Source organism: Thunnus albacares, chromosome 17 (genome assembly GCF_914725855.1).
Source record: "Thunnus albacares chromosome 17, fThuAlb1.1, whole genome shotgun sequence".
NCBI lineage: Eukaryota > Metazoa > Chordata > Actinopteri > Scombriformes > Scombridae > Thunnus > Thunnus albacares.
This window is the reverse complement of record NC_058122.1, coordinates 20,075,343-20,091,729: the sequence shown is the minus strand read 5'-3', so window position 1 is coordinate 20,091,729 and position 16,387 is coordinate 20,075,343. Positions and strand designations below refer to the sequence as shown.

Genomic DNA, 16,387 nt, shown 5'->3' with positions numbered 1-16,387 from the left:
GATTAACACTAATTTCTGTTCTCTGACAAATTGGCTAAGATTTTTCTTGATGGAAAAAGCCATATGCTGCATACTGCTGCATACATCTACTTTGTAATGGTCATATGATAATGCTGTTCACTACTGGGAGAAGATTTCCATTTCTCCTCCATCCCTCAGCATAACATACTACAGAAGTACCTATCAGCTCATGGACACACATTTGAAACATACTCCCAGCAGTCCCTGTATCTTGGCTCCATGACCATTCCTGTCAGGGTTTTCCCTTTGACTGAACAAATGCATCAGCTTGCGTCATGAGACCACATCCCTCGCAGCCAATAAGGAGTGTGAGCACGCAAGTGCTCCAGGAGATGTGGAAGGAAAATTGGAATCTTGACAAGTATGATTGACATGCGTATTTGTCCCAAGGTAGTCTTATTTGCAGAGATTTAAAGACGTCTGTAAACCAGTATTCGCCAGAACAGAATCATTGTTCCTCTAGACTAGAAGCACGTCATGGCAGTTCTGTTGCATGCAAATAATCTTTTGGGAAAGATAAATCTCTTTGAGCATAAAATGACTTCAGCTTATACTTTATTTTGGGCCCAAAATAAATAATTTAATAGTCGATGCTATGTCTTTCATTTTCAGACAATCTGTCCATGTCGTGGAGCAAAAGCAGAAGCCTGAGTCCTCCCCTCTATCTCAGCAACAACGGAGGAGAAGGCTGCTCTGAATTTTATCTGGCTCTTTTGATGGACACAAAAATAAAGTGGATATGAGCCTTGATGGTGAACCATAACCCAAGGCTACTTCATAGCAATAGAAGGGGAAAAAATGGTGAATTAAATTCTAACCATAAGTAAAATAGACTTTCACTTGAAAGCATCAGAGTGTAGCTACAGCAGGGCAAAAGAAAAGCGATGAATGTGTGTGTGAGAGAGGAGGAATGCACATGAATTTTGAACAGGACCAAAGGCAGGATGAAATTGGCTATACCCATTAACTGCTCAAGAGATTTTTTTTTCTCCATATGCAGAAAGGATGGAGTAGTATTACTTCTTCCATAATTCTTATTTTACAATACAGATTGCTAGAATAAGATCAAACCAATCTATAATCCTGGAATGGAATGAAAAAGGAGCCTCTATTCAGCCAAAACAAAACCAGTGGGAAAAACCTCCTGAAAGGTAATTCAGCACTGTGCTCTCTACATGTTGATCCTGTGTATTATGATATTTGCAGCAAAAAAATATGAAACCTGGAGAACAGTGTGGTAATGCTTGTACTAATTAGCTGTGCTCAAATAGTTGCTGCTTTGTGGCTGTACTTGTTGAAATTTGAATGAAATTCAAATCTGCAGTGTATTACAAAAGAGAGTTTTCAACAGAGCTTTTAAGAATTCAAAACCTTATGATGTTGATAAATTCTATATAATCTGTGCTGGGCCATCTGCAGGAAAGGTCCGTTTCAACTGGGAAGGAGCTTCTGGTGCAACCCTCACTCTTCGCTGTATATTTACACAGTACTGTGTACTCTATTAATCTGCAACAGAAAATGTGTTTTGCAAGAAATGTATTGTGCTGCTTAAATAATGTTTTCTTCTTCATCTTCATAATGAGGAAACATTTTAATTAACAAATAAAAGAAAGTGGGAAATGTTCGTACTGCTTATGTCTGCAAAACATTGACAATACATACAACTATACAGCATGATTATATTCATATGTTCATTCATAGTTATGTTTAGACATTCAAAGTACTTGGTTAACATTCAGGAAAAGACTGTGATCTTGGTTAGATATTAGAAGAGGCTGTATTTTTCAGTAAACCTTAACACACATGGCACTCAAAGTACTTGGACTATTACACTTAAAACCACAAATGTGAACAAAAAGTCAGAAGATCACTGAACTCAGTAGGAGTTATCCTCTGGGCACCACGACTGAAACCATGTTTGTAGAAAACTTTGTGTCAATCCATCCAGTAGACGTTGAAATATTTAACTGGAAAAGTGACAAGTTTGACCTGCTGGTGGTGTAGAGGAAATGTAAGGGGATTGCGAAGTCATCAGGAGACAGTTTTGTTTTTTGTTTTTTTTAATAGTTTATTTGAAAGGGACAGATACAATGTACATAGACAAACTGTATCTGTATCTATGATACACTGTGATATACTGTATCACAGTGTTTATAGCAAATGCTAATTTGCAACACTCATCTCAAGAAAGGCTTTTGTGAAAATAAGAGATTAAATAGACTGAAACAGAGAGAAATAATGTATTAAAACAGTGAGGTAAAAAGAAGGTAAATTTAGTACACCAAGATACAATAAAACGTACATTTAGTAGTAACATAGCTACAGAAAACTAGACGAGCAAAGGTTTGTTTCTGAATTAACAAGGATTTGGTAACTCTCTAATTCTCTCATTATCTGGGTTACATGGAAATCTGCACCAAATTCCATAGCAATCCATGCAATAGTTGTCAATTTTGATTTGAAAATAAAGAAAATAAAGAAAATAAATATATATTTTGTAAAGGAATTATTATCATGCAATGAAAAATTTAATTTGAACAAAAAAAAAAAAAAATCTGTGCTCAATACATTTATTTATGTTTGCTATCATCCACATGTTATAAGCTTTTTCACTCAGTTTTACTCACTCTCAATTTCTCTGATCTGTGTGCTCGCAAAGTCTTTGACAGTCACTCAGTGTCTGTCTTTCTCTTTCAACATCTCTGCTCTGTGTGCTCTCAGGTTTGCCTGTGCGCTCTCTCAACTTTACACAGTGTTACAGTGTGCCACAAAACTGCAGTAAGCAATTTCTGATTGGTTGTTTTGTCCACAATCTGACTGTGCCTCTAAATATTGTTGTATTGTGTGGCAAAATAATTACGTGTGGTTGTGGTGTGTCTGTTTCTCTCTTCCAGTGCTTCCCTAGTAACCACTAATACTACTAGCAATCAGACTGGAGACAAAACAACTGATAAGAAATTACCTACTCCAGTTTTCAGATTGGCTGGAACTGTAGCACACTGTAACACTCTGTCAAGTTGAGTGAGCGTGCAAGCAAACCTGAGAGCACACAGAGCAGAGATGTTGAGATAGAAAGACAGACATTGTGAGCGAGTGTCCGAGGGTTTGTGAACACACAACAGGGATATTGAGAGAGGGCAAATGAGTATAGCTGAGTGAAAGAGGTTATGACTGTGCTCTTATATGGTTATTGGCCAACACACAACAAATTTATTGAGGACAAAATAGATTTTTGTTTGCCCAAATTACATTTTTCTTTGCATGATAATTATTTCTGTACAAAATATGTTTTTCTTTCTTGCAAAAAATTATTTTTCTGTGCTCAAAATGTCCCAACACACGCTCAGGAATGAGGCACAAATATAACTTCAAAGGTGGTCCTAGGAGATCATCCTCTGGGGAACATGAACGTCTGTACAAAATGTCATGACAATCCATTTAATAGTTGTTGAGATATTTCAATCTGAACCAAAGTGATGGACTGACCAACCCAGTTATGGACAGTTAACATAATTCAGGTAGCAATTACACGTTCTTCAAAATATATCCGGCATGTAATTTCTAGGAGATAGTGTTGTGTAGTGCCAATGTCCGGTTCGTCAATTAAAGCATAATTATATTGTGTCTTTATGTTGAGATACAACCAGTTTGAACACTGAAGCCTACAAGACAGAATAACTAACCTCTGGATTCTGTTAACATGCTTCTCTTTAGAAACCGATTGAACCGGTTTCCACTGGATAAATAAACACATGATGTAAATCACCTGAAAATAAGAATTGTTGTGTTTTTGTTACCATATAATGAGCCCTTTATATCTACATAGGGAGCGGGTCCTCTTCTACCAAGCCTACCATGTTGCACCGCCATGTTTCTACAGTAGCCCAGAAAGGACAAACCAAATACTGGCTCTAGAGAGGGCCTTTTGCATTTTTTGTGAGTTTTGCGGCAACTGTAGGTTCTTCTACACGCTTGGAAGGAGTGGGTGAGGGGAGGGCTAATCAGTTGGTTGCAGTCTGCGATCTCACCGCTAGATGCCACTAAATCCTACACTGTGGTCCTTTTAATAGTTTTACCTTTGAGAATCCACAGGAACTTTCTGGTGCTCCACCATTACACTTGACAATCAGCTGCATGTTTGATAATCACCAAGGAGTGCCGTTTAACCATAAGAACCCATTTCTTGCATGTGATGTATATAACTGCATCATATTGTTCATTCAATAGAGTGAACAGGAATAACATTGAAGTGTAGGCCTACAGCTTAGTACACTGATTTACAATGTGTGAGAGGCACAGCAGAAGAAAAAAGCCTCTTGTACTACTCTTCTTGGCTGTAGGATATAATGAGTAATTTTCCTGTGCTATGCTTGCATCTAAAGAGATTCTCAAACAAGAAATAAACATGATTGCTATGGTGGTAACTGGAACCTCAGAGCTCCATGATGCTTGGGAGTTTAATCAAGTGGAAAGGGGAGGGCAATGAGAAAGACCTGACAGAAGCGGTCCACTCTCTAGACAGCACAGGGGTATGCTGCTAATTAAAAAGTTTAATTCCACAACTGCAGCACTGGCATCAGAGCACTCAGAGGTGCGTCCTTGTGAGTCTTGGCGCCGTCTTATCAGGCGTAGGCAGATTCTGCCATGTTGGGAAGGCACAGGACAGGGAGGCACTGCAGCAGTACACAGGCCCAGCTGGAAGGGATGGCATCCTGCCTACTCGTGGATCTGGCCCACCTTGCTCTTTCCCATCTCCCCATTGAGAGGAGTCACGGGCTCCCAGTCAGGTGGCAAGAGTCAGGGGCTAAGCTGCCCATGGAGCAGCTGAGAGAGGGAAAGCAGGGCTAAACAAGGGATAAACGCTGGATTTAGACTTTCGGCTGCTGGGCTCGGCAGTGGATCCATGTCTCCATTACACAACTCCTGTCACCGGGTCCTGTCTTACGACCAGAGGTTGCAGGTACACTAAAGCCAGCACTGCAGTACACACTGTTCTTTCAAAGTCCCATGGTAGCTGAGTTACACATGATATACCGATGCTGCCAACATGAATAGACTTTAATATTTCAAAAAAAGATGTGAATTTTTCACATTTTTTTCTTGAGGAGAGAAGAGGAATGAACCCACTCTATTGTATGGCCATAGTTGAGGTAAAAGTTTTCGTAGCTGTGTGGGATCTATTGATTAGAGCAAATTACAACTCACATAAAGAGAAAAGTCCTTGAAAATGGCAAGGCTCATTCTGTGACATCCCTTTAAAAGGCCACGTCTTGTGAAGCATCAAGAGAAGATGAACTAGTAACACTGCATCGCGGTTGTATGCCTCTGCAAACCAGTCAAGTTACAGTTTACATCCGTGTCTGTCCAGACTCATATAATATTTGTAGTGACGACTTAGAAGGAATTTAATAAAAGGTATTATGTGTATTCCTTGTATGTGTTCACATGCTTGGCCAATAAAGATGATTCTGATAGAACACAAAGCCGTAGCCATGACAGGAGACAATGCTTCAGATATGGATGTTGCTGCAAAGAAGCTACAAATTCTAAAACGTGGATGCTTCACACACATCTTCAACTCGGCAGTACAGAAGATCTATACAAGAACAGCCCACAGTTTCAAGGTGGGCACCCAAGATTAGTGTCATCCATTCAGTATCCGACCAAATATGAAATATGGTCTCAATTTCCCCTTCTGTTCCTGAGTTATGGCATTGAATAATGGCCAGAAAAGTGTTTTTGCAGAACGTTGTGATGTCACAGTGATGTTGACCTTTGACTTTTTGGATATAAAATGTGATCACTTCATCATTTTATCCTATTAGACATTTGTGTGAAACTTTGTCATAATTAACATATGAATTCTTGAGCCTTTGACCACCAAGATCTATTCAGTTCATCCTTGAGTTCAAGTGGACATTTGTGCCAGACGTAATGAAATTCCCTCCAGGCGTTCCTGAGATATTGCATTCACAAGAATGGGACGGACGTGAGGTCACAGTGACCTTGACCTCTGACCTTTGACCAACAAAATCTAATCAGTTCATCCTTGAGTCCAGATGGATGTTTGCACCAAATTTGAAGAAATTCCCTCAAAGCCTTCCTGACATATCGCATTCACGAGAACGGGACGGATAGATGAACAACCCGAAAACATAAAAACCGGCAACAAAAGTTAAATAGTTTTCAAGTATGCTGGAATAAAAACAATGTCTACTGGGACTAGTCACTACTGGGACTAGTCACTACAGAGCTGGAAGCTATCGCTGACTCATTTCTCAGCACAGGGATGCAGCCCTGAAAGGGTAACAACACCGCTCCAAAAGATTTATAGGCACATCCCCTCAGCTTTTATTGCATAGGGGGTTAAAGTGACATTTTAATAACACAGAGATATTAGAGTTTGGCAACTATGAACCAGAACCAAGGTTCTGGTTCACAGTTGGCTGATTTATCTTACATATAAATATCGCCAAGATGAGACAAAGTACACACTGGAAACGTTATGCACATGCAAGTGATACTTGATCAGAGATATCTAATCTCCTTGGATTGGATTTTACTGCAGTTTGCAAATCTCATTAATGTTCATTAATGTTGGTAACTCAGGTTCAGAATTTTGTGCAGTCTGATGTCACGCGGCTACTTCACACTAAAGTTGTTCAGATTATGACCTGCTGTTGCTGAGTCTTTTTCTACGTAAAATATGCTTTTAATTTAGTGCTGCCAAGTCCAGACTGCGCAGCTATGATTTTGATGAATGATGTATTCACCTCATAAACAGGTGAGCTCTGCAATAAATTAGATCCTTCTACGTTGGGTCAAATCCAGAGTGTTACAGTGAAACTCACAGAAGTCACAGAAGGTGGTCGATGTGGTGTGTTAGGAATGTTCTGACAGAGCAATAAGTTATTCAGGATAGCCACCCGTGGTTTCACATGCAGGAAGTGTTTCTTCATACCTGACTGTATTGTCTTTCCTGCTTCTAGCTGCCATAACCTTGGAGAGCCAACTGTATAGAGCTACTCTTAGTGTCAGGTATTTGATGAAGTACATATAAATCGACTTTATATATCCTGTTAGGTGTTATACTGAAAAACTTTATGAAGGAAGGATCATTTATAGCACATAGCAAATTATTGTGGGACTGGACATGAGTGACTTTACTGTATTTGAAAAGCAGTAAGGTTTGTTTTATTTGAAGCTCAAAATTTGTTATTCTGTGTTTGATGTGGAGTAGATGTTCATGATGTGTATATACCTCTTCAGTATGTATTTAGCCACCTGGTCCACAATCCAATACAACAATACACACATATTTATAAAAATCCGATTCACTGTGATTCAAAGCTGATTCAGCAGGATTCAATCAGATAATGGTTCCATTATTCTGTAGCGTGCAACTTTCTTCAATCAGCAACAAAGATGGTGCCACCAGTGTATTTTACATAACAGTTGCATGTGTTTTGCATAACACAGCTCTTTTATTGAGATTTCAGGCTGTGTTGTACATGGTGGAGTCTGACTTTTCTCCTTGTGGGATTGTTTTCGGGAACTGGATGGCTGAAAGTACTGTATGTTACTGGGAAACTTAACAAGAGAGGTGACTCGTGCGCACACACACACACACACACACTAGAGGCACAAGGGCACAGAGACAGAGTTACTTGAAATTTGCCCAAGATCGGTGTTTCACAGCTGTATCGATTTTTGATGAATTTCACACAGAATGTGGTTCGAATCTGTGGTTCTGTCAATGTGACTGTATCTCTGACTCTTGCATTGATTTTTCAATACCTGTCAGTTAAACTTTGCACTCCTAGCAGATATAAATACTGGTGGTACCAAAGTTGGAAGTTAAAACAGAAACACATATGAATGCACATTCATGCTTCAACACAGAATTACTTAATAACATATTTATTACATATTTCCATCGTTACATTGTAAAATCTCAACACAATTCCTCTAGACTAGGTTCTATCAGCGTGAAGAAAGCCATTCTTACTCCTTGTGAAAAGACTGATACACCTGCTCCCACTTTGCTGACTGTCCAGTTCACACTTCAATGCAGAGCAGAATTCCATTGAGCCTCGGTAGATGAGAAACCTCATGCCTCCTGCTGTATTATTTGATCTAGTCACACATGCTTTTCAACTGGAATTAATCTAAAACGGACAATCTGACACTTTTCAAAAATGGTCTTCTTTTTAACAGTGTGGTAGGTTTTCACTGCCACTGTTAATCTGCCGCTTAATTCAAACGTTAAAGTGCTTGAAATATATATTTTCTTTCTTATAAGGTAATACTTTTAATCTTTTTTAAATTAGAAAATGCCCACCCTGTCAACAAGATTCCTTTGTAATTGATCACACCAAGTTTTTTAGCTGTCTCAAATGATTATTAATACACGGCATGGTTTGTTGGACAGAAGATTATTTTTTTTGTTATTTCTATATTCTTGCTCTGGTAGCTTCTCCTTTCAAACTGTATTTGTTAACATGAAAGTAAGCCTTATTTGTTTGGTATTTTGCAAAATTGCCATCACCCTCACTAATAAGTCCTCATTAGGCTAGTATCTAAGTTGTGTGAATTTCTGCTGAGAACGCTCACCCACAGCAGACATAAATCTTCACATATGATCAATAATCAATGAGATTCTTTAACACAATTTATGAGGCACATTATCTCTCCACTAAAGTATATAAACACTGGCACAGAGCTGAAGCAACATTTGTTGTATTGGTCATAATATATCAAGCGTTCCCTATTCCAGGATGGACGTTTGCACCAGGTTGAGGCATACTCGAGAGAACAGATAAGTTAAATCCTTGTGGTGGTGGCTCATCCGCTTTACTCAGAAATAGAGGCAACATTAGAAGCGCCAATTGGCTGATGACAGTCCTCTGTGTATGGTAATGATGGCACTACATTGCTAATTGCTTGTTCAAGTAAGCCCAAAACACACTGGAGAAACTGTCCAAGAGTACTAAAAACAGGAAAGCAGCACCAATCACCAATCTGGGCCTGTCTTTGGAGGCTCATACCAGACCTGCACTAAACTTGGAATCCTGATATGAATATTAGATGTGTTTTGGATTTCTGCAGAAATGTTCATGGACTCCTTAGAACTCCTTACAGGGTGCTAAAACTGTGTTTGTGCCACATCCGGAAGTAATCACTGTCAGAATCCATACATGAACAGAACAGACAGAAATCTGATCAAATTTGTAATTGGTCTGAAATGATAATTGCTATTTGTGTCCTACATCCTTTCCAGGAATGGGAAATATGATGGATTACTTGCTTAGTGTTTAATCTTAATAGTTTGATACACTTTTGTTTACTTTGAAAGTGGAATTTTAGTTACAAAATTCCCCCCAGAAGCTAAAGGTGTCAGTAATGTGTCATTTTACAGTAAGAAGTATATGTTACTACTGTATTGCCCTTCACACAAGTATGATCAACATATAGCCACTCTCTTTTTTTATATAAGTTTAGTATTCTTACCTCTATTAATTGTGTTCATTTTATCTTGTTTTATCAATAAGAGTTTGCATAAAATTGTGATTTAGTCTACACTCATCTGTGTGTTCTCTCACACTTGCTAGAAAACGTCTTAGTTGCACTCTTGAAAAAATAAATAGTCCTTTTTTTTTCCAAATAATTCAAATCTTGATAAAGGGCAGTTATTAGGTTTAGTCCTCTATATGTAACCGACTTAAAGCCACTCACATCATTAACTGACATGTTGCTGCCCATATTGACATCAGAGAGAGCCTGGCAGGAGCTTTTACCTCCCAACACAGCAACTGTGGAATAGGAGGGGGCGTGTGGTTGCTACGTACGTATGAGAGCTTTTTTTTCCCTACAACTGCCGCAGACGCTTGAACATGTAAAACATTTCCTACTGCCGTTAGCCACTCAGGGAAATGACAACATCCCCGGAAGAGCTGATTCTTTATGACACTATGTAGAAAGCATGTAAATATGCCAAGAAAAAGCATTACTATACAGCTCCTCTTGTACTATTTTTTTCTAAATGAGGTGTCTTAAGTAGTAAGGGAGCAAGTAAGTGTTTAAGATCAAACTGGAAAGTGGCATAAACTCATGCTGTGTGTTCACATTTCTTCATTTAACATTAAAATATGGTCACTGTTTAATTACCGTATTCAAAAGAGCTAACCCTGCTAGTCACGACCTTCAGTGAACCACTCGGTACTGCAGGATCAACAGCTCCAGGCGAGCCTGAATCCATCCACACTGTATATCCTCACTTCATGGCAGGTTCTTTAATTCACAGCACAAGACTCAATGTTAAGACTCAATGTTTTTCTTTCCTCTAGAGCATCACACAAAGTAACATAGTAACAGAAAAAGTAATCCCCAAAACACACACAGACAAGAACAACCCAGTATCTTGTACCATGCACACACACACATGCACACACACACTCCCAGTTCTTTCTACAGATCACTAAACATGAATATGTGTAGGATAAACTGTAAGGTATCACCATTAAAAAACAGCATCTAATGCAACCGCACACAGAAATGGTTGGGTTTAGAACATGGCACGTAGATGATACCTTTGGTTTACATTCCCTACAGTTTATCTATCATATCCATCAAAATGTGGAGCAGGTGTTATTAACACAGGTCCAAATATATGAATCACATTTTATGAGATTACTGGTTTCATTCAACTATACCAATGTCAAATGGTTGCAAACATCTGTAACTGATCATAATTTCACTTCCATTAAGTGCACATTAGCCTGAGCATCACAGACACAGAAGAGAGATGCAGTATAATGCATCATTTAGAAACAAACAAACAAACAAACGTGATCTGAATGAATGAATTTTATATCAGTATCTGGTATGAGGTTTTTGTTTTTTTAAACCATTTCCTATGTTGCATCATATTTTATTTTTCACACCGGCCATTAAAACAAGCAGAAATATTGCCTCAGTGTATTCCCCCCATTAATGCAAAACCCATATTGCCTGTTTATTTATCTCCTCCCTGAACGCACCACTCTGAGGTGAGCATTATACATGGGACAATGACAGATATAAAATTAAGGTTCCTTCAGGGATTTTTTTGGCTCAGGGGTCCCTAAAACACACGAGCACACTTATTATTATTTATGTAAGCACGTCATCTTCCTGTCTAATGAGCCTTTCGCCGTAAGCGTAATGAAACAGCTTGCATTAACACAGGCTAAATGAGCAGCCGAGAGCTCCCATGTCTATGCAGCAAGATGAAAGCAGATGCTCCGCAACCCAAACACCAGCGTAACAGACCGGGTTCTACGGAGAAACAGAAGGGACTTTGAGTCAGCGTCATTCTCATCAGCTCATTGACTCCATTAGAAAATCTTGAATTCCTCTGGTCAAACATCATTATGAGAGAACAACACCTAACTGAGCCATGACCAACTGACCATGAATGAACCCTCAAATTGATTTTTCCTCAATTAAACACAGCAATGATAAACAGGTTCTTCTCTGGCTAATAAACCTGGACTCAATGTGAATGTCACCATCAAACAGATGGAAGGTGATGTTAACATTTTACACTCCTTTGAGAACCAGCTGCAAAGCAGAGACAAAGAGTATTTCAGAAAATACTACACTTATGGCATTAAAATATTAGATTATATACTATCAAAACATATGCAATTTAAGTGAAGGAGGTGTTTTGGTAATTGATGGGTTTGACTGCACTGCTGAGAAACAAGAGAAGATACTGTGACTTGTAAGATCACAACTGAGTACACCAGGAAAAATAACTTTATACCTTCTCCCTTGTCTATAAAGTATATCTTACATGTAGTGCAATATGTATCACATAATGTATTGAAATGTGCTGTTAAAAACATATTTCCTTCTCTGTCTTAATCTGTACCAATGACTGTGTGTATTTGGAATAGATGTGTAAGGAAAACTAAAACTGCCATCAGGAATAAACCGGATCCGAGATAAAGTCTGTTAGTCAGTGTCAAAAAAGTAGAAATGTAGAAATTGTTACTACCCAAAATGCATAGATTGTTTATTATGAGCATCATATGATTATTCTCTCACAGTGTGTGTAGATGATTTCAGCCGGTGGATGGATGAACCAGCCCAAAGCACACATACAAAATAAACTAAAATGCAATCTGTAAATTAAAATGTGATTTTGAAATTAAAAAGGTTAAATGAAACAAAACAGTGTGGGATCAGACATTAAAAAAAAGCTTTAAACAAATCATAAAACTATACAGATATACTTCTCTGTGTGTGTTTGTGCATATCATTACATGTGTACATTACATGTGAGTGTTGTGTAATGCTGTTAAGTTTAACTTACTGTGTGTTACAGTACATCTCTTCCCATATGACAGACAGTGCTGTGTCAGGCTGTGTCAACAGTGTGATTGCCATCACCAATGAAAGACCACTGTGGATAATCAGTGGGGTTCAATATATAATATGATAAATACACACCTTTATGATTCAAAAGAAGAATGGGCTCAAGTAAAAACTGTCCAACTACAAAGTCTAAATGCTATTTTATGCTCTGGTAATAAGATCCTCAACAGAAGATTAATACATCTCACTTCATCCCTTCAGTGTAAGAGGAGTTAAATACAGTCTTTTGTCATGTTTTAGACATTAACTACAAATCATTTTAACCACCAGTTTTAGATGTTTGAATAATTGTCCCTATGATTTATTCAAAAAGGGACCTATTGCCATTCCTGTCACTACTGTATGAAAAAAAAAATCAATTTCCAAACATTTGAAACATGCTTGAATAAGGTAACCCATCACAGTGAACAGACATTATTGCCTTAGAGATGTAGCTGAAAGTGTAGATTAACTTGAAAAGTTTGCATCACCATGCAACACATTAACTTTGACAACCATGAGCGCAGAAATATTATTTACTGTGATGGATTAGCCGCCTCAAACAGGTTTCAAGTCTCTTTGAAGCTGATTTCCAAACCTTACTGAAATGAAAAGCACATTCGGGAAATCAGAAACACCACTGTATGCTTTGGGAAATTGTAACTAGAAACCTAATGTATGCATGATGTGTAATAAATGTGGGCAAGGTACTTACAGAAATAGCTTGGTAAGACTGAAAAGGGGAACTCACCTGTACCAGTCCAGCCCCTTCTCGTAGTTCCTGTCAAAGAAATGTGGCTCATTCCCAACGGCTCTCACGTCCGGGTGCACCCTGAGAGCCTCCAGCAAGGCTCTGGTTCCCCCTTTCTTCACCCCGATGATGATGGCTTGAGGAAGTTTCTTCTCTCCATAATCCGAGGTGCAGTTCACCCTGAGTTCGCTGTCCGTGGTGCTGAATTCCTGGTGCTCTCTCTCCAGCGCGGTGGTGTGATACGCCGCCGCGGATTTAGTTGGAGACGCCTGAGTCCTAATCCATTCCACTGTCCTTTGTTCGGCCTCAGCATGATCCTTTACGGTGGAAATCGCTGTGGTTCTCTCGGCCTCGGTGAATTCTGTAAAGCCCTGGGAAGCGGAATAAAGTTTCTCCCTCAATGTCACAAAAGTTGTCTCCTCCGTCACCAGCCCCCCTTGATACACGTAGTTCTCTTGCAAAGGGAACTGCAGCGAGTTGTAGCAGCTCATCAAGCTATAGAACAAGTAGGTGACAGAGAGGGAGAGGGTGAACATGAATAAGATTTTCCGGGGCACTTTAGAGGTGAAAACCGAAGTGCTGGACCAAAATGCCATCTCTGATAGCAGTGATCCTCTCAAAGAAGTGGCCAGACATGTTTCCACCCCGAGTCTTGCATGGACAAAATCAACAGCAATAATCAGTCACTATCAGCGCTGCTCCAGCTAAAAAAGCGTGAAGCTGGACCAAACCAACCTAATCCAAGCAATTCGCATATTTATAAGGATAGCGGGAAATAGATCGTTAAAATTCCGGAAGAATATCGCGTCCCTTTTCTTGAGTATCGATTTCTTATTCCAAGGCTGACAGACAATGTCACAATTTATTGGACTGAACTTGCAGATTTGAGAGGCTGGAGGTCTGGCGTCCTTCCAAATGAGCAGCCTGGCTTGAACTGGACAGAGTATGATGGACGAAATCCTGGCATTTTATGAAGAGTGGAGTAGGGGGGAGGGGGGTGGGGGGAGAGAGAAGAAAAGAAAACGAACAGCAGAGTGTTTAAAGTAGGCTTCTTCTCATCAGTCGCTCAGCCCGAAGTCCAGTCCAGTCTGTGATGCAAGAGTGGATTCACATCCATCCAGAAAAGCTACAAATCCATTAAACCTTTCCAATAAGAAATGGATCCTCAACCGCTTCTCTCAGTTTACTTTGTGTCTTGTAGAAAGTCGACAGCCTTTGCACACATGCATTCACTCTTCCCACTGACTGCCAAGGCTGCTGCTCGCAGTCCTTGCGCCTTTTCAGATTGGTAGGATCCTACGATGTGTGCATCGGCTGGGTGAGCTCATCTGAACTGAAGCACTGTAGAGCCTCACAGCACAACTAATGTGTACACCCACTTTTTTTTTTCTTCCTCTATCCGTGCACAACTAGGGCCACAAACGTCAGATTTCCTTATCTGAAACAGTTGTGTGGAAAACTGCTTCTCCTCATTTCCGTGACTACTTACGGAGATGGCAATTACAGTGCTGAAATATGTGAGAGCTTATTGCATCGGTGAATTGTTCCATACTGTATAACGTTCACAATAAAACTCCATCTCAGAAAGATTATTTTGATAGAGATTATTTTACAGAAAGCTCATGTCTGCACCCTGCTGGTTTTCTATGGAGCATCACATAAGTTAATTTACAAAGAATACAAGAGGAAAAAAAAAAGTTTATCTTGATAAATACAAGAGCAGGTTATATGAATCAAACTGGATAATGAGCAACAGTGTGTTTTAAATTAAAACAATGAGTCATGTGGGTGTCAATTCTCATCCACACATTTATAAATGCAAGAGAGCACATGCAGAAAACAATCCTGTGTTCTGCATTATGTTGAGGGCGAGGATGCTGCTGCTTAGGCATATTATACACTGAATGTATTATACATGGGTGCATTCTATAATTACTGATGGGAATATTCACTAGACCTTAACTTGTACACATTGTTGCTGCAATATGAGGATTTAAAATTGCATGCCACTGAAACGTCTCCCTGTATTAGAGAATTTCATTCATTACACACCTCAACACACCAGGAAAGCCAACGTCACACTAAGTACTGGTTCACAAATAATTAGCCATGCCTGGCCACTGTTATACTTACCGTTCTGTGTTTTGAAATTTAGAAAATATTTATATGTGTGTGTGTGTGTCGCTCGTCCAAATTAATCTTTTTTAACTACCTGTGATCGGCTCAGCATGCAAACCAGAAGAGACACAAAGTCATTCTGTTATAGAGTGTTGCACTACAATATAGCAAAGTGCTTTTGCATTCAGTGAGAGTATTTGCACAGAATCAGAAAATCTATGTCATCCAAACCAGTGAAGAGAGAAACAAATCTTTCCGTTGCTCACTTTCCTAACACAGGGTCAAGGTTTTGTAACCCAGTGGAAATATACTGTAGCTACTGCAGGCGCAGTCTAAACTTCAAAGAAATACTGTGATTTATTGTTCTCAAGCAAACCTGTAGACAGTTATGGTTATTTTATGCAGGGGTGCCCTTTCAATAAATCAACAAATCAAGTCGGTAATATTTTTTTATGGCCAAATATGAGTTTTCTCTTCAAAAGTGAGATGCAACTGTCTCATAAACAGTGTTATTAGTTTCCATATCCATCTTTGTTGGTGAAATTTGACCCAGAAGACAGTTTGCTTCACTGTAGATTTTGTTAGAATCTGTCAATTCTGATTTTAGTCCCAACTTTATGTCCTAATCAATATCCAATATCATCTTGTTGGCAAACCATAGGCCTGTACGTAAGTGACACAGGTGACGGGGTGAGGGGGAGGAAAGCGTGGACAAGTGTTTGAAGCACGATGATTACTGGGTGTTTGGCAGTCAAGAGAGCGTAGGAGAGTTCGATGGGTTTGTTGAAATTGTTGTATTCATAAATTGCTACTGGAGAAGCCGAGAGCTCTCTAACGCGAACTGCCCTGTTTGTAAATTCAGACTTCCTACCCATCTAAGAGTCACCCTGTCAGAGATTTCTGAGCATGCTCAGACACTCAGAGCAGAATGTTTGTGTTAACAACACAAGTGAAGTGGTATTAAGACTGCTATTGCTCAATGCTGATTATAAATTATTATCAGAGCACAAGAGAAATATATTGACCCGTTTTATCTTCCCTTTATTGTGTCTGTTATCTGAGCTGTTCATAAATCGCTCTTTCTGTCCCTTTGGAGGC

General features: G+C 39.2%; 1 protein-coding gene across 1 annotated transcript in view; it reads right to left on the bottom strand.

The window, feature by feature from the left end:
* The window catches only part of hs3st4 (heparan sulfate (glucosamine) 3-O-sulfotransferase 4), a 79,555-nt gene extending 64,900 nt beyond the window's left edge, over window positions 1–14,655 (bottom strand). Inside the window, exon 1 of the mRNA XM_044330110.1 lies at window positions 13,172–14,655. Coding sequence (XP_044186045.1) covers window positions 13,172–13,767 — 596 coding nt within the window. The 5' untranslated portion in view covers window positions 13,768–14,655. The remainder of the gene's footprint in view (window positions 1–13,171) is intronic.
* Window positions 14,656–16,387: the final 1,732 nt, after the last annotated feature.